General features: G+C 33.4%; 4 protein-coding genes across 4 annotated transcripts; 3 read left to right on the top strand and 1 right to left on the bottom strand.

Annotated features, from left to right (window-relative positions):
* Positions 1-1,905: 1,905 nt before the first annotated feature.
* SAPINGB_P006421 (uncharacterized protein) lies at positions 1,906-5,304 on the top strand (the record flags this gene model as incomplete). The annotated part of the gene is made up of 1 exon (XM_032001132.1): positions 1,906-5,304. One exon carries the CDS (start codon positions 1,906-1,908, stop codon positions 5,302-5,304), a length of 3,399 nt encoding a protein of 1,132 aa, XP_031857023.1.
* Positions 5,305-5,640: 336 nt separating this feature from the next.
* Positions 5,641-6,528, bottom strand: SAPINGB_P006420 (uncharacterized protein; the record flags this gene model as incomplete). The annotated part of the gene is made up of 1 exon (XM_032001131.1): positions 5,641-6,528. One exon carries the CDS (start codon positions 6,526-6,528, stop codon positions 5,641-5,643), a length of 888 nt encoding a protein of 295 aa, XP_031857022.1.
* A 2,218-nt stretch (positions 6,529-8,746) lies between these two features.
* SAPINGB_P006419 (uncharacterized protein) lies at positions 8,747-9,616 on the top strand (the record flags this gene model as incomplete). Its single annotated transcript, XM_032001130.1, has 2 exons — positions 8,747-9,490; positions 9,572-9,616. 2 exons carry the CDS (start codon positions 8,747-8,749, stop codon positions 9,614-9,616), a joined length of 789 nt encoding a protein of 262 aa, XP_031857021.1.
* Positions 9,617-12,463: 2,847 nt separating this feature from the next.
* On the top strand, positions 12,464-14,707 carry SAPINGB_P006418 (uncharacterized protein; the record flags this gene model as incomplete). Its single annotated transcript, XM_032001129.1, has 1 exon — positions 12,464-14,707. The coding sequence occupies one exon, from the start codon at positions 12,464-12,466 to the stop codon at positions 14,705-14,707; it is 2,244 nt and encodes a 747-aa protein (XP_031857020.1).
* Positions 14,708-18,933: the final 4,226 nt, after the last annotated feature.

The raw sequence follows: 18,933 nt of genomic DNA, 5'->3' as shown, positions 1-18,933 counted from the left end.
AATTAATAATAAACCTACATGGAGCGTATTTTTCTTGTCCTTCAAAGTTTTGGGGGATGGTTGTGGGAATTATAAGTTTAGATATATATATTTATAAATGTTTATAGTTGTTATAAAGGCTTGTGATTTGCACAGTCAAAAGTAAATAAAAAATCAAGTTTTCTTTAAGTCTAATAAAATTGAATTTTTTTTTTGTGGTTATTTCTATATAGTTGCTTGTCGCGTCAAGACATGTTTCAATCAAGGGGGGGGGGGATGGTATATTTTAAAAAAACAATCTGTAACCAGTATATTTTTTTATATAGCAACTGATTGATTGTCTTTAGTAAACTAGACTTGGATTATTTTATTAAAATTATTATTATTGACATTTGCGCAGACGCGTTGAATTAATTATTATAACTACTATAGTAGTAGTAATTATATAATTATATAATTATATTTATATATAAAAAAAAATAAAAACTTGTTGCAAAGAAAAATAAGACACAACTAACTTTGAGGATTTCTCTTGGCTTGAAAACTAGGCGTGTTGCAGACTTTTCGATAAATCTATATAAAACCAAAACCTCCTTTACTTGATCCTTTTTTTAGTATTTTTTTTCAATATATATTTTTATTTGTATTAATAGTAGTATTAGTATTATTTTCAACTTTTATATATATATATTAAAACTTTTAATTCAATAATTTATTTAATTTTTTTTTTTTTTAATTTCTTCCTTGTTTCTTTAAAACTTTTATTTGTTAAATACAACAAAACCAATAATCTACGTTAATTTCTTTCTTTAAAATGAATTCTCAAACATCCTTGTTTAAATTGTTAAATTTTTTTAAAATATATATTATTAAATTCTTTGTATTATTATATCATTCTGATTTTTATTCTTTTGCAAAACTTCTTTTGTTAAAATGTTTTTTTTTTTTTTGTTAAAAAAATTTTTTTTTTTCATGTCTTGTTTTACTTTTACTTTTACGTTTATTTTTTACGTCTATTTTTAAACTTTTTTAAGCTTCTCACGTGCCTTCTACCCCTTAAAACGCGTGTCAGACGCGCTCTTTTTAAGAAATTTCTTTATAACACATGCGGCTGTGTGTTTCCCTTTGAGGCTTTTCGCTTGTCTGAAACATTTCCATGTGCGGCTTATAAAAAATTAATATCAAATGAAATCATAAAAAAAAAAATAAATTCAAATAAAATAAAATAAAATCGTAAAATCCCATAAAATCTCATATAAAAATAATTATCTGTTAATAGTAATAATTTTATATTTAAAAAAATAAAGTAAAATAAAATAAAAGAAAAGAAAAAAAAAGCCGTTCCAAAACGCGTTTTGTTCTGTTAACAAACAAAACCCGCCTGTCAACTCTGCCCCTTTACAATGAAATGATTCTGAAGTTAAGTTTATAACCATTGCAAACAATTATGACCGCCACAAAGGAGGTTTACTTCGTAACAAAACTTGACCTTCATACAACAAGCACTTATTATTATTATGATCTAATCCCCAAAAATAAAATATATATATATATATAAACCCTTAATGACCCCTCTCTCTCCATTATTCTCTTTTCTCTTCTTTCCCTTTTTCTTTTCCTTTTTCTTTCTCTCTCTCTCTCTTCCTTCATCTAAAAACCTCCCTCCAGAGTTTAGTCCTATAGACAAAATAGACACCCTCAAATCCCCCTCAACTTTTTCTTTCTTTACCTTCTAAATTCGCTGGTCGAATATAGTGTCCTTTCGTTTCTCCAGACTTTTTTCCCCCTATCTATACCAACTCCAGTCTTTCCTTATTTTTTTTTTCTTCTATCCAAACTCCAGTCACTCTCTATCAACCTCTCCATTTCTCTCTCTAAACAATAAATCTCGCCAGGCGCGATCTCTCCAGCAAAATTCTTTCCAAAATGAAGTTTTCTATTCCCTCAACAATCCTCCTCTCCTTGGCCTCCTCGCTCGGACTCGCCCAAGCTGCCTTCTCAGCTACAGGCAACTCAAACGTCGTTCTCTACTGGGGACAAAACTCAGAAGGCACCCAGCTTAGTCTTGGTGAATACTGTCAATCCGATGCCGCAGACATGTACGTCATCTCCTTCCTCAACGAATTCCCCTCCACATCCCTCAATATCGTCAGTTGTTATACTACCTTCGACGGATCCCAGCTCCTCCATTGCCCAGACATCGCTACAGATATTAAAACTTGTCAGGGACTTGGGAAAAAAGTTCTTCTCTCACTCGGCGGTGCAGCAGGTAGCTACGGCTTTTCCTCAGATTCCGAGGCCGAGGCCTATGCAGAAACCCTGTGGAACATGTTTGGCGGCGGGTCCGCTGACCAGCGACCCTTTGACGATGCCATTATTGATGGCTTTGATCTCGACATTGAAAACAACAACCCCACAGGCTATGCTGCTCTTGTAACCAAGCTGCGCGAGTACTTTGGTAACGACGAGTATTACATTTCCGCAGCTCCTCAATGTGTTTACCCAGATGCAAGTGTGGGTGATGCTCTTGCTAATTCGTATATTGATTTTGCCTTTGTCCAGTTTTATAATAATCCTTGTGGTGTTGACAAGGGGTCTGGGTTTAACTGGGACACTTGGAAGGACTATGCCACAAATACTTCGCCTAACAAAAACATTAAAATCTATCTTGGTATTCCTGCTTCTTCTACTGCCGCTGGTTCTGGATACTCGTCTGTATCTGAAATTAATACAATTGTGTCTGAAATAGGTTCAGACTCGTCCTTTGGTGGTATCATGATGTGGGACGCCTCCCAGGCTTTTGGTAACATTGTGGATGGCTCAACTTATTCAGCTGATATGAAAAACATTCTCACAACGTTCAGTTTGACTACAGGTTCTAGTGTCGATGGTATTGATTCAAATGATGGCGCAGTTGTTATTGACAATGGAGCCGCTGCTGTGTCTTCATCCGTTTCTTCTGTCTCATCTGTTTCCTCTTCTTCCTCAACTCTTGCCGTCGCAGCCTCATCCTCCACCCTCGTGATCTCCACCCTTGCCTATGCCCAATCCTCCTCTTCCTCTTCAGCTGTTCCTGAAAATGCTCAGTCTTCTTCCACCGTTCAAACTTCTCTGGTATATGTCCAGCCAGTCAGTTCATCTTCCTCACCTGTTTACTACGTAGAAACCTCTTCTACTCCAGTCTACCAGACCCAATACAATAACAACAACAACAACAACAACTACCAGCAAATCTCTACTACCCAATCTTCCTCTTCCTCTTCCTCTTCCTCTATTGCCCCCACCACATTTGTCTGGCAACAAGTCTCATCAAACGCCCCTGATGCCATTGTCGCAGCATCATCATCATCATCATCTGCCCCTATTAACCAACAGCAATCCTCAGAGGTTGCCATCGAAACAGCTGCTCCTGTGTCTCAATCCACAGTCGAGTCTCCTGCTGTCGTCACTTCTCAATCCCCAGTCGAGTCTGCCGCAACATCTGCCGCTGCTCCTGTTTCTTCCTCTGACCATTCATTCATCACTCTTTATTCTACAAAGCTCCTTGTCTCTTCTTCCTCTTCTTCTCCTGCCACTGAACCTGCTGCTGCTGCTACTTCTCCTGTTGAAGTTGTTACCATTGCTTCCTCTTCCTCTTCCTCTTCCTCTTCTCCTGAACCTGCTGTTGCCACTTCTCCCGCAAATGTTGTCACCGTTTCTTCTTCCTCTTCCTCTTCTTCCTCTGCCGCTCCTGCCACTTCCTCTGTTTCTTCTTCTTCTCCCGCTGGTGGTGAAGCCACTGCCTTGGTTACAGTTTATGCCGGTGCTGCTACACAACTTGTCTACGTGACCCAGTCTGCCGCCGTCGTCACTGAGGACGGTGTTGTTTGGGTCACACAAATCGTCGAGGCTATTCCCACAAATGCCGGAATTGCTGCAAATGTTGTTAACAAACAAAAGGTTTCTGCTGCTGTTACTGCTGCAACCTCTTCCTCTTCTTCTTCTTCTTCTGCCGCCGCTGCTACTGCTGTTGCCACCTCTACAGATGAACCTGCGGACGCTGCTGCTGTCGAAACTAACCTGGACTCTACTGTTGCATCTTCTGCAATTGCTGCACTCCAGTCCGGTGGTTCTTCATTTGTTTCTTCGTCTGCTGCCACTACCACTCGCTTCATTACTCTTTTCGAGGACTTTACTAGCAGACTTTCTGGTGACATTTCTACCGTCGTCACCACTCGCAATCTCTCAAAATCTGCCTCAGCCTCTGCTTCTGCCTCAGCCTCAGATTCAGCCGCACCATCGGGCACGGCTGATGGTTCCATTCTCGTTTCTTCCACAGGCACATCCTCATCCTCGTCTTCGGCAGACTCAACGGTCCTTGCTTCAGCAGTAGCCACCGTAGCCTCAGGCTCCGGTTCCATCATCGACTCAAGCAAAGTTCAAGGCTCTTGCTCCGGTAAAGTTGGAAGCAGTTTGGCGTTATGTCTTAACACCAATTTTGCAGTCAACAATGCGGTTGAACTTCCTGCCGAAAACGCAGCCACCGCAAGTTCCGCCGTACTGTCTCAGGCAGCCACTGCATCCATCCAGCCCGTCAAGATTGCAACCACAGCCACGACTATTACCAAGTCTAATGGCGAGGTTGCCACATCTGCAGTTGCCATTGTTGTCGATGCTGTTTCTGCAGCTGCAGTAGCATCATCAGCATCTTCTTCTGCGTCTTCAACGTCTTCGGCGCCGGCCGTCGAGGCTACGTTTGATGCAAACTCGTGCACGGAAAACGCAGTAACATGCAAGGACGGGAAATTTGCATTGTGTAACTTTAACAAGTGGGTTTTGTTTGATTGTCCCCTGACTACCGTGTGCTCAGCCAAGGACCTCAATGGGTACAATGTTGTTGTTGGTTGCAACTTTGAGTATGCTGTTCAGTCGGAACTTGCTCAGGCCAGTGCAAGTGCCGCTGCATTGCTCCAGGGTTCTTCTGCAGCTGTTGCCACTTCTTCTTCTTCTTCTTCTTCTTTGGCTACTGCCTCTCCTACTACAACAGAGGCTTCTTCAGACACCGCGGCAGCCACCACAGTTCAGAGTGAAGCAACCACTACTGTTCAGGGTGGAGCTGTGGTAGTCACAGAAATTGCCACGGCTTATGCCACAGCTTATGCTACTGTCACTGCGACGGCTGCCTCTCCTGAGGGGCTGCGCAGAGTTGTTTTTAAACGCGATGACAATAGCTCGGATAGCGGGAACGTGCTTGGTGGACTTGAGAGACCTGGACGCGTTGGAATTGGCGCGCGCCATATCCACGCGCACGCACATGCGCACATGAACTTTCAAAAGAAGCATTGAGAATGAGAAAATATATATATAAATATATATTTTATTCTTATCATTCTTATCATTCTTCTTTTATTTATTTATTTATGTGACGACCGTTATGACGATTTATTAAAATATAAACCAATATTGTATAGTATTAAAAGTTTTTTTTTTTGGAAATAAAATAAAATAAAATAAAATAAAATAATCCTGCAGTGCAGGTTTAAAAGTCTATATATATCTCATTCATTCAATTTTTTTTTTCTTTTTTTCCTTTTTTTTTCCTCCTTAAAATTCCCATATAAACATATTCCTTATATTTACTCCTTCTCTTTTCTTTTATCTTCTTTTTATTTATACATTCATTTATTCTTTTGCCCGCTTCAAAATGTACCCAAAGGCCTTTCCTCGGAGCTCACGAGTTTCTTCATCCTCCTCAAACATGGGCATGTAATCGCGTTGGAACTTGTCCACAATCTCAAAGTTGGCATATTTTTTGGCCACATCGAAAAATTCTAAGTCCTTGTGGTAAAGCTTTGGTCTGTGGGGTGAAAATACAACCAGAGCAGTTCCATCTGGCTTTAGCGCTTTATCCATAGTAGCCACTAGTTTGAGGTGTTCCGAGTGATTAAAAATCAAGTCTGAAAGAATCAAGAAATCAAACTTCTCGTCATCTGTATATGTTCTGGTATTTTCGTCTTCTTTTTCTTCTTTTGGTATACTTTCTTCATCATTGATCAGCGCCAGCAAATCATTAACATCGTTGCCCCATATATATCCCTTGACCTTGAGTTTGCTCACATCCTTATCGCTTAGGCCTGCATTTTGAGTATTGTACTGGATATTTTCAATCAGTTCCGGATCAGGATAGTCCGTTACGACCACATTTTTCGCTGAAAGAGCAGCAACCAGAGATGGTAGTGCAGCTGCCGCGCCCAGTTCTAAAACGTTGCGACCTGTAACCAGCTCATCACGATGCTCATCGATATAGTCTGTTGTAAGTTTGCCTGCGTTCCATAGGAGATGTCCCCAGAGTGGCGATTTGCCGACGAGCCGGAGGTTGATTGTCTGAGGCTCGCCTGGACGAACAAACGCGGCGGTGCGGTGGAAATCAATATATGTTGGTTCTGGCTCAGCTGATGCAAAGTCTGAAGGCTCAGCAAAGATATCTGTCATGAAGTCTGATGGTGATTCTAGTGAGGTTGAGCTGCTGTTGTTATGGCTCATGAATGTTGGAGTAGCTGCTGCGCTCATTTCAGTGTATTTGTAAATTTGAATGTTTGTTGAATTAAGTCTATGGTGGGGTGTGTGAAGAGTTTTTTTTTTTTTTTTTTCTTGAAAAGGGGGAAATGCGGACTTTAAAAAAAAAAAAAATTTTTATTTTTTATTTTTAATTTTTTTTTTTTCCACCTTCAAAAAATAAAAAATTAATTAAGTCTTAGTAATAATAATAATGATAATTGAAAAAGAACGTGAGAACGCCGCAGATGAGAAAGTCCAAAATGGCAATAAACTGAAGAAACTTTTATTTGATTTTTTTATTTTTTTTCTTGCTCAAAAAAAATAATAATAATAATAATAAAAAAAGGAAAGAAAAAAGAAAAAAGAAAAAAGAAAAAAAAAAAGAGGAATTTATTTGATTTTAAGAAAAATCTTTGAGTTGTTTTTATTTTTTATTTTTTATTTTGATTAGGGCTAGTTGAATGGTGTTTATTATTATGTCTGCCTGTCTTTTTTTGTTTGATCGAGGAAAACTCAACCAGGCAAGAAATACAAAATGCTTTTTTTTTTTTATTATTTTTTATTATTATTGAAACTACAAGCCACAGAAGATACCCGTGCAAAAGTATTAATTAAGAGAGAAAAAAAAAAGTTAAGAAGAAAAAGAAGAAGAAGAAGAAAAAAAAAAATTTTTTTTCCTTTCTTCAAAAGACATTGAAAGATATGCCAATAATTTTGTTTGTTTAAACAGTGCAAAATATTTTGTTGGAAAAATGAAAATGAAAATGAAAATAAAATAAAATAAAATAAAATAAAAAAAAAAAAAACTAATTATTTTTGTTGAAAACTGAGCTGGTGATTTTTTTTATAAGACCAAATGTTGGATTTTATATTATTTTATTTTATTCATTTATTTTTTTTAAGAATATCTACGCGTTTTATTTTAATTCAACTTCCTTTTTTTTTTTCTTTCTTTTTATTCTACAGATTGATTGATTGATTGTTTGTTTTATTTAAGAATCTCTAGCCATTGAATATGGCTGATCATTTATATTGTAAATAAATAAAATAAAATAAATAATAAAATAAAATAAATAATAAAATAAATATAAAAAAACAGGGCAGGTGGAGACGGTGGCTTTTATTTATTTATTTAATTTTTTTTTTCTACATGTGATGATGATGATATGACAAACCCCTTTTTTTTTTTTCACTCAAAATCAAATTAATTTCTCAATGTGTGGGATAATCAACCTCATTAATCTTTAAAGGTAAATATTTTGATTTATTTCATAATAAATTTATTTATATAGATAAATATAAATTTAAAAAAAAAAAAAAAGAAAAATTAAATAAATAAATAAATAAATTAAATAAATTTAAATTTAAATTTAAATTTAAATTTAAATTTAATGGTTTTTTTTTTCCCCACACAGTTTTTTTTTATGCTTAAATATTACGTAATACTTATTTTGTGGCTTTTTTTTTTTTTTTTTTTTTTTTACCTCAATATACAAATATATATATATATATATGTTTTTTTTCAGCAAAATAAAATAAATTAAATTAAATTAAATTAAATATAAAAAAAAATCATACCATTAAAATTAACAATATTTAATTAAAAATTTAAAAACTAATATAAACATGATGGTGTTATTTTAATAATGTTAAAATTAATTATAATTACTTAAATTGGTATTTTAATTGTAAATTTTTTTTTTTTTTTCATTTCAAAAATCAGAAATCTTTCAGCCGTACTTTCATCTCAAGTTTATTTATTTATTTTTATTTTTTTTATATTTTTTTTTTTTTTATATTATTTTTATATTATTTCACTACTATATATCATTTTTATATTCTTTCTATTTCAAAAAGGTCTAAGTATTAAAAAAAAAAAAAAAAAAAAAAAAGCCACTACCACCAACCGTCCATCTTTTGATCTTCCCTAACAATCACCAACCAAACATAATACTACCCGTTTTATCATATTCTGTCTCTACTAAGATCTTGGATTTGAAAAAAAAAAAAAAAAAAAAAAAACCTCTTTTCTCCAAGATTCTGGGTGATCCTGTCTTTTCTTTTACTCCCCCCCCGCGCTTCATCATACAATAAATACAATCTTATTCACCTTTTTTTTTTTAATTATTTTCAAAAAAAAAAAAATTAATTAATTAAATATAAATAAATAAATAATAGCAACGCCACGATAACCCACACCTATCCTAATTGCTCACTTAAATCACCCGCTATGGCGTTAAATGACACCACCGCTGCTGCTGCTACTGCTGCTGCTGCTTCTGCCACTACTGGACCAAAAGTCCCACCTTCCCATCAACAACACCAACAAACAACTTCTTCCTCTTCCTCTTCCTCTTCCTCTTCTTCCTCTCCTCATCCTTCCTCTTCTCAAATTAAACCCACTCCCATCTCTAACTTCACTCGCTTCATCAGTATGTTTGGTGCACTAGAACTTACAAATAAGGGCGCCGTGGCCCGTGACCATCTCGCCAACGAACGCACATATCTTGCTTGGCTCCGTACCTCTCTCGCATTTGCATCAATCGGCGTCGCCATCACTCAATTTTTCCGTCTCCAATCTTCTACAACTACTCGCAACCTTATTGAAGCCACCCGCGAGTTTGGCAATCTGGCTGTTACACAATCTGTCTTGGCTTCTCTTACTGATGCATCTACAACCTCGACTAGTTCTTCTTCTTCTTCCTCTTCTTCAGACTCGGAGTATGTTCTTACAGAAACCCCACCACTACTTGTTCAAACACCAGAGTTTTATCATTACGTAGAAAAAATCTATATTCAAGATAGACGTCTGACCCGGCTAAGTACAATGCTGGGTAGCATGTTTATTTGGCTCGCAGTACTCACCATGTTAATTGGTGTTTTCCGGTTTTTCTACACTCAACATTACCTGCAAAAGGGTGTTTTCCCTGTAAGCAGGGTTTCCATTGTGATTTTATTTACTCTCACAGCAGCGGTAAGTTTTAAAATTAAAGTTAGGGAAGGGAGGAATTATGTTGTTAATAAATGGATTGCTAACTTGCTTTTCTTTATTTAGCTAATTATCACAAACTTTGTCGTCATCATCAAGACAAATCTGTGAAGAAAAAAAGAAAAAAAAAAAAAAAAAGTCTATCATGAAAATCCAGGACTTTTTTAATGGTTAACTTAATGACATTTGTTTGTTTTTATTTTGTGTATTTTTGTTTGTTTTTTTGTTTTGTTTAAATTATAACTATTAATTTTCTATAATATATTCTTTTATTTGGCGTTTAGAAAAAAAAATATAAGAAGATCTGAATAATTTCCATTATCTTGAAATTTAGAAATTTATTGAAAATTAAAAAAAAAAAATTAAAACAGAATTGGCTAATGCTTTATCAGTATTCTATACATGTGACTGATAAGAAATTTAATCTTCTCTTTAGGAATGTTAATTACTAGATCCATGAGAAATTAAAACTAAAGGGTAGATTTTAATATATATTCTCTCTTTCTAAATTTTACTTTAGGGCTAAACCCTAATTATGTGTACATCTCATACCTTGAGTACATAATGCCGACTCATCATTTTCAAAACTTAGAATGTATGACGTTACTACAATACAAGAAAAATTTTTTTTATCTCCATCTAAGTAAAACAAAATTGTGTGAGTGGGTATTACAAAAATTACAAAAAAATCATAAAAATTACAAAATTACAAAAAAAAAATATAAAATTACAACATTAAATGATTACATAATGATATAATTACATGAATCACATTTGTAACATTTATTATGAGGTTCGCGATCCTCATAGTAAACATCCTTTAAACGTGGTTCGTATGTGGTTCGCAATATAACCCTTTTAGGAAATCATACAATTTATTGCTTATTATTCTCTCCATAGAAATTCTCTCTCATACACACACACACTCACACAGCGCAGAAATTTTTTTTTTCTTTCTCCCCTTTCCCACTTCTCTTTTCCTGCCCCCTCCCTTTTTTTCCCCCCCTTTTTTTTTTTTTTTTCCCACGGTATCACCACTCAACCAAGGCTGTACATAACCACATATCACAATGGTATGTCTTACACGACTTTTTTTTTTTTTTTATTTTCTTTGAAATAACCAGTTAAGAGGAGATTTTTGAGATAATCTTTTCCTTTTCTTTCTTGGTTTGAATGAATCATTTTGTTAAATATAATACTAATGCATTATTTCTAGGGAAAAGTTCACGGATCTCTCGCTCGTGCCGGTAAGGTCAAGTCTCAGACCCCCAAGGTTGAGAAGCAGGAAAAGACCAAGGTCCCCAAGGGCCGTGCTCACAAGAGAATTCTCTACAACAGTATGTTTGATTGTAAAGTAAATCTTTTGAAGGATTGATTTCTAACTTCTTTTTTTTTTTTTTTTTTTTATAGAGAGATTTGTTAACGTCACTTTGGTCAATGGCAAGAGAAGATCCAACCCTGGTCCTGGCTCTGCCTAAATAGCGGCGTTTTTTGCCACCTCTTCTTAGCACTAATAAAAAATAATAAAAAAAAAACACAAAACTAGAGAAAAGAATACCTTTATTACCTCTTATTGATTTATGATTATCTCTTTTTTTACTATGAGATTTTTTGGCGGAAGGATGATTTTTTTTTTCATTTTCATTATTATTATTATTAAATAAATATACCGGGCTCTTGAAACAAACAAAAAGAACTACAAGCTTTTTATTTTTATTTTTTATTTTTAAGAAACAAGATCGAAATAAGCTTGTATATTGTCTAAATAATGAAAAGAGCGTTTATAACTTTCATATTGAAGACATTTGTAGATGTTAAATTTTTTTTTTCTTTAATTCTTGAATGTTTGGTTTTTTTTTTCTATCTTTTAAAAATTTTTTAATAGAAAAATGTTTTGATTTTGTGGCGTTAATTTGTGTTTCTATTTGATGTTGATGTTGTTTGGTTGTTGTGTCTATTTTGTTTGTGCACTGTGTAAAACCATAAACTTTTATTTTTTTTTAAACAAATTTTTATGCACTACCACCAAAAAAAATAAAAAAATTAAATAAAAAAAATTAAATCTTTTTAAATTTCTAATCACAGCCTTTTTTTTTTTTTTTTTTTTTTTTTTCTCTCTTACAAAATTTAATTTCTTTCTTTTCCTTTTATATTCATTTAATATTCAAAAAAAAAAAAAAAAAAATTATTTTTTTTGTTATATTTAATAGACATTTACAAAAATTACTCTTTATATTCATTACAAGTTTTATTTATAATTATTATATTTAAACATTTCAAATTTCTTTTATTCTATTAATTAATCAACTCTCATTTCAAACTATTCCCGCGGATCTTTAATCTAAAAGTCGCGTTCGCGTTTTCCCTTTTTTTTTTTTTTATTCTATCATCATACCTTTTATCAGCAGCTGAGAATTATTATAATCTTCAACAAACACTTTTCGATATCTCATCATACTACTCTTTCCCTTTATCTTAAAATCCTAGACATTTCAATCGATCATTGCATATATTTCTCTATTGTCACCCTTAAGCATGTCTTCTGCTGATCTGTCAAGGAGATATACCCGTGTCATATTGTCTTTATCGCGATAATATTAATAATAAAAAAAAATAAAAGTGCGCGTGCTTTTTTACTCACCAATATATAAATTACTACTACTACTACAGTTTCTACTATTTCACGCATAATACCAAAGACTCTTTTCAGTACATCTACCAAACCTTAAGTTTCTTGTGTAGATTCCAACGAGTTTAAAAAAAATTATCTCTACCATTTTTTTTTCCCTTTTATTCGCCCCTTCCACAAATACATCAGCATATACAACAAAAAAAAAAAAAGACCCTTCTTCCTCTATTACTATTATCTACCTTTCCATAAATTCTACTCCTTAACCATTCTGAAGGAGGGTTTCTTTTATTATTTTTTTTTTTTTATCTCATACATTATTTAATACAATGACTCGTCTTGCTCTGGACGCGTTGCTCGAAATTAACGCGCCTTTGGGCGTTCTCTACCGTCATTTCCTTCAAGATGCTTGGGTCCGTACCCAACTCAGCGGATCAGATCAAGACTCTTCCGTCCCCTTCTCTTGGCCCCCAGATAATACTGACTCTTCTCATGACGAAGATCTTTCACTTCATCCAGGACTTTTTACAGTCGCTATTAGTATCTTTGAGGCTATTGAGTATTCTCAACAAAACGGCACACAATCTCTGCCAACCCAAAATGAACAGGACCAAGATAATGATAAACAACAACAACAACAGCAACAACAAGATAACAATACACTTTTCGAGGAAATACAAACAAATATCGTCTCCGAAATACCCACTCTTCATCACTTGATTCTTGCAGAATATATTTTGGCGCGTCTCTACAATGAGGGCGGTGTGCCATTGGCAAAAACTCCCTTCTTTGCACACTTTCTGCGCATCTACGTTCAAGTTCCGTCTCTTCGGTTTCTCATGCACCGCATTCTCGATGGCGGATCCACAGCTGCAGCTCTTTCATCCATGCCTGTGGCTGCCGTGCTCAACTCATGTGTCAAAGTAGCCTTTGATGTGCGCGGGAATATTCTTCCTGAAAACGAGGATTCTCTTAAAAATAATCATCATTCACAACAACCACAGGCACAATACGGACCTGGATTTGTGGCCGGCAGAAGCCTAGCTTGGATATTTGAAATACTGGATGCACAGGGTGCAGACGAATCGGCTGTCATCAATACATTGACGCCCACAGATCCGGTGGACATTTTAGACCGGCTCCTAGATACCGTGGTCACAATGCCCATGCATGCAGGAGAGTCCCAGAGCTTGGCTCATGAACATAGTGCTGGCGCACTTTTGACAGCCTTTAGCCGGGTAGCTTCCCCCAACAACAAGAAAATACCGTTATTACCACTCAAGGGATGGGACCTTGAAGACATTGTATTGGAAGACAGGGCGAATGGCAAGTCCCTGAAAGAAGAGCGAGCATCTTCTCGAGCATTCCAAACTATTTATCTTCGGAATTTGTTACCAGTGCAAGGCGTGGACGCAACCACAATGGAGCCACTGGTGGAAAAGAGCACACAGAAACCGATTCCTGGAGACGAGGCTGTGGAAAAATGGGTTGGTTGGCAATATCGTCGGCGATTTTTGCAGCTAGTAAAGTGCGGGATTTTGGAGACGGATGAGAATGGGGAATCTGGAGGCAGCAGCAGCAGCAGCAGCAGCAGCAGTAATGATAATGGTAGTAGTATGACGATGGAAGGTATTTTCACGCCACTCAAAGGCCGCATTTTGGAACAGCTTTTGCGCATTTTGAGCTACTGGAAGCCAAGCAACAACAAGGACGATAAGTCATTTGGAGGGAAGGTGCGACAACTTTTGTTGGATGCAATTTGCGAGGGTATAGATACACAGGTGAGTAACACTGCAGCTGACTTTGTATTTCGCATCAGCACGGTGACAGAGCCTTCAAGCGAAGAGAAGGAAGAAGAAAAAGAAGGATCCAAAGAAGAAGAAAACGAAGAAAAAGAAGAAAAGAGTGAGTCACAAAAGCAGAATTTTTTAGTGGAAAGAGGTGATGAGTTGCGACAGCTTATTTACGGCGTGGTACTGCGGTGGCTTGAAGGTGTCAATAGTTTGAGACCCACGAGCCAAGGGGGAGCATTGAACGGTCGTGGGGGAAGTAGGAGAAGCAGCAATGGGAGCTCGCGTGGAGGACGCGGGTCGGGTAGTAGCAGTAGCAGTAGTAATAGTAGTAACAGCAGCAGCAGCAGCAGCAGCAGTGGTAGTGGTAGTGGTAGTGGTAGTGGTAGTGGTAGTGGGAACACCAATAATGGGGAAGAAGCACACACTGTGGAGCAGGAGCATCAGGTGCGTTTGATTTGCATGGTGATCTTAGGGTTGATGCAGAGTGGGTATTTGGAGCCTGCAGATGAATACACACTGTTGTATGGGCAATTTGTGGGGTATATAGGGCAGGTGGAAGAGGCACGGTCTGTTTACTTTTCGATTAATAACCGGAACGCTGGAGGTACGAGTAATGGTGCTGGTGGTAGTAATGGAGGAGGAGGAGGATTACAGTCGGTCCGGGGGCCAAGCAATGGAGGAGGGGATCATAAGCTTGTGACGGGGATGCGGGGGGATGAAAAGGTTCGAGCTGGGCATAGAGCAGGGCCACGGGCTGAACGGTCAGGTGCAGGTGGGTAGTATTGTAGTGAAAAGATGAAGTAATATGTGAAGTGTATGATGGTTTTAAAAAGAAGAAGGTAAAGAGGAATATATATAAAGAGTATGAAAAAAAAAAAAAAAAGGGGAGGGGAGTTTTACTATTGTTCAAAGGGTTATATTTTAGTTTAGAAAATAAGGATGAAGTAATTTATTTTTTATTTTTGTTTTTTGGAATGGAGGCGTGAGAATTGTATTGAGTTTTATTGGGGAGTTAAGATATTTGGATTAAATTTCTTTTTATATTTTATATTTTTATATATATATTAATCTAATTGTGATTTAGAGAATAATGAAAAGATTTGAGAGTTTTTTTTTTTTTTTTTTTTTTTTTTTTTATTATTATTATTATTATTCTTTAGACCAAAATTAATTAACTTTGATGGTGATATATATTAATTGAATTAAAAGTGATGAAGATTCTTTTAGAATTACAAAGATGAAGAATAAGTTAAATTAAATTAACAGTCATCAGGTAAAAAAAGAAAAAAGAAATAACTATAGTTATTAACTTTGTTTATTTAACAGAAAAAAAACGTTTATATGTTTAGTTAAAGACAAGGCTTAAAGTATTGATTAATTTACTTTATAAAGTAGTACGCAAAGCAATTAGTTTATATAGTTTATTAAAAGAAAGAGAAAAATAGAAAAAAAAAACGATTTTTTTTTTTTTGAAAGTTACTGAAACTAAATATATTATTATTATTATTATTATTATTATTATTATTACTACTACTACTACAAATACTAATACTAATACAAAAGAAAAAAAAAACTCCACTGATATTAATAAATAAAAAACAATTGATTTAACCAATAAAGTGATAAAGTCAATATTTGTATAGCGATTAGAATGTGTAATCTCAGTTATCAATTGGGAGGAAGAGATTCAATGTAACAGCAATCACACTATCTAAACTTCTATATATATATATATATATAATTATAACGTTAACGTTAATGATAATGATAATTATGATGATAATATATCGACTACTATAGTACTATCAACGTTAAAAACTCATTTGATTCAATTAAGTGTCTGGAAAAGATTTTCCGAGTGACTTTTAACGAGAATCATATATTTTATCTATATATATATATATATATATAGTGGGCAAAAAATTTATTTTTTTTATTTTTTTTTATTTTTTTCCCTCTTTATCTTTTTTTTATTTTTTAGGGAAAAAGTCTCACAGAGCTGCTTCAAGATGGATGGATGGATAAAAAAATAATGTCACTTAATTACATGTATATAAATATTTAAAAAAAAAAAATGAATGACACGACCCTCCCCCCAAAAAAAAAGACGACATTTGAATTTGAAGATAAGTCAATTGAAACTCAGTTTCCCTTTGGTTATATAAAAAAAACTACTAAACTATACTACTATATATTAATAAATAAGGGGTTTGTAATCTTTTTTTCTTTTTTCTTTTTTTTTTTTTTGCTAAAAACAGCAACTGAGACCCGGACATAAGATCCGATAGTTTTTAAGATGGCATGTTAAGTCAAGAGCCCAGCTAAGTTTCTTTTTTTTTTTTTTTTTTATTTTAAAAAGTTATGATATCATCATTATGGTAGTCTTTTAGACAACTATTAATAAATTTTCAAATTACTTTAAACTTACCAATTGACTTAAACAAGAAACCCCACAAACACAAATAAGTTATGATGACTCCAATTATATATATATATATATATATAGTTAGTTACAGATTCTGACAAAGAAACAATATATACATAATGTACATACAGACATTTGCAAGAAATCTTAGCTAAACAGAATTATCAATTTATACGATACGAAATGACGTCTAATAGTTGTGTTAATATGTGAGTACAAAACTATAGTATATACACACTTGCGCACACTACACTCACAACTCACAACTCACAACTCACAACTCACAACTCACAACACACATTGGTTGCATCTTTTAATTTTTTTTTTTTTTTTTTATAAAGTGTTGGATATCAATTTCACAACTGTCTTTTTAGACATGGAAGCTTAAATGTATATATATTTTCATTCTATATAACCTTAGCCACTTATTGATTCTAGACTCCGTATAAATTATCACCGTGAATTACCGTGAATTGCCTTGTAGTTTAAAGTGGATATCATTAATCTTTGTGAAAATTATCACCTTACCAAAAATTTTTTTTAACAAAATAAACAAACTAACTGAAAAGTCTTAAACGAAGAAAGAAAATCTATAAAAGTAATGCGTATTTCTTTTTTAATTGAATATTTATCACCATAATACTTTTTTTTTTTTTTTCCTTCTTTAAAACTAGCTTCAATAATGAAACAAAGCCTTGACAAAGAAAAAAAAAGAAGAAGAAGAAGAAAATGATAATGATAATCTATTCCTGGTAATAATAACCGTATGAAATATATATATATATATATTTTTAATTAGGAAATAAAATGATAGTGCATTAGGCCTTTTTTTTTATTTTTATTTTTATTTTTGTTTCTAGTAGTAGAAGTGGAAATTTTTTTTTTATCAAAGGACCTTTCTTCAAATGATCATGATCAAAATGGCACCACGACAATCCACATAGAGACAAAAAAAAAAAAAATCAGAAGGTTTAAAGTTAAAGCCATGATGATGGTTATCAGTTGAGCTTAGTACTATGGGGGATTTTCTTTCTTTCTTTCTTTCTCTCTCTCTCTCTTTCTTTCTTTTTTTTTCTTTTGTATATTCAAGGACTTAGTTATATGACTAAACTGGGTTACATAGGAGTTAGCTTTCAAGTCAATTCCTAACTATCTCTTTTACCAAAGCTAGTTATTATTAATATTAATAATATTATTATTATTAATATTAAGCAGTCTCAAGGACCAAAAAAAAAAAAAAACACCCAAACTTTTAGTCTTTCTTTCTAAAGAAACAAAAAAAAAAAATTCATAAGTTTAAAGATCTTATACTTTATATATATTAGTCTGAAAAATTAAATCCACTATATATATCAATTCTTATTTCCTTTTTTTAATGATCAGCTAAATATTCCCTGTTTTAATCTTCTTTAAAAATTTCTTTTCAATCCCTTTTCAGCTCTTTTTTTTTGTTATTTTTTGTTATTTTGATTCATTTTGATTCATTTTGATTCATTTTGATTCATTTTAGTTATTTCTTCCTTTTTTGATAAAATGGTGGCTTCTCTGTTCACTGCAAGGCACACCACCGTACACGTACTTACACACTAACTAACCAACAAACAAACCAACCAACTAACTAATTAGTTAATTAGTTAATTAGTGACACCACCACCACACACTATTAACTTATCTTTTTTTTTTTTTTTTTTTGTTTATCTGCAAAGTTACTCTCAAGGAAATGCCAAAAAAAAAAAAAAAATAAATAAATAAATAAATAAAAATAAATAAATACTACCACTATCAGTCATAAAAATGAATGCATGTATATATATATATATATATATATATATATATATATATATATGTGTAAATAATTAAACTACATTTCAATCTTTAGTCTTTTATATTCATAATAAATATATTATGATGAAGAACTTATTATAGAATAAGTTGTTTTTTTTTTTTTCAATTTTTTAAAACTAGTCCTCCCTCCCTAGAGCTTTGTATTTCACAGGTTAACTAGAACAAATCTGAAATTTTTTTTTTTTTTTTTTTGACTTTCTACTGTAATAATATCCCGTTTTAACACAATAACCTTTTAACTAAACTTAACTTAACTTCAAAATGTGCATCTCCAACAGCCTTCTCTTCCGCCACGAAAAGAAAAAAAAAAAATAATAATAATAATAATAAATCCTAAAGCTAGCTTAGAAAGGTAATTATGAGCCACAGAGACCATACCCAAGTTATATTCATTTGTTTCTATCATTAATACTTTAATTTTATTCCTGAAAACCCTTTTAAACAGATATACCTTCATTCATTCATTCATTGATTCAAAATATATATATATATATATATATATATATATATATATATATATATATAAACAAAATTGTTTGTTTCTAGAATTATTTAATATCAGCATTTGCGCTATCCTTCTTGTTCTTACTATATATTTTTTCATAATAAAATTTTGATTTTGACTTCAACATTGCATTTTAAACCAAAATTTGTTTGTTTGTTTGTTTTTATTCAAGGGTTATAGAATTATATAACATCAGCATCTGCGCTATCCTTCTTGTCCATACTATATATT

Source organism: Magnusiomyces paraingens, assembly GCF_902498895.1.
Source record: "Magnusiomyces paraingens strain CBS 517.90 genome assembly, contig: contig5, whole genome shotgun sequence".
In the NCBI taxonomy this organism is placed as follows: Eukaryota; Fungi; Ascomycota; class Dipodascomycetes; order Dipodascales; family Dipodascaceae; genus Magnusiomyces; species Magnusiomyces paraingens.
The sequence above is the reverse complement of the archived record's forward strand: the minus strand, read 5'-3'. Positions and strand labels throughout refer to the sequence as shown.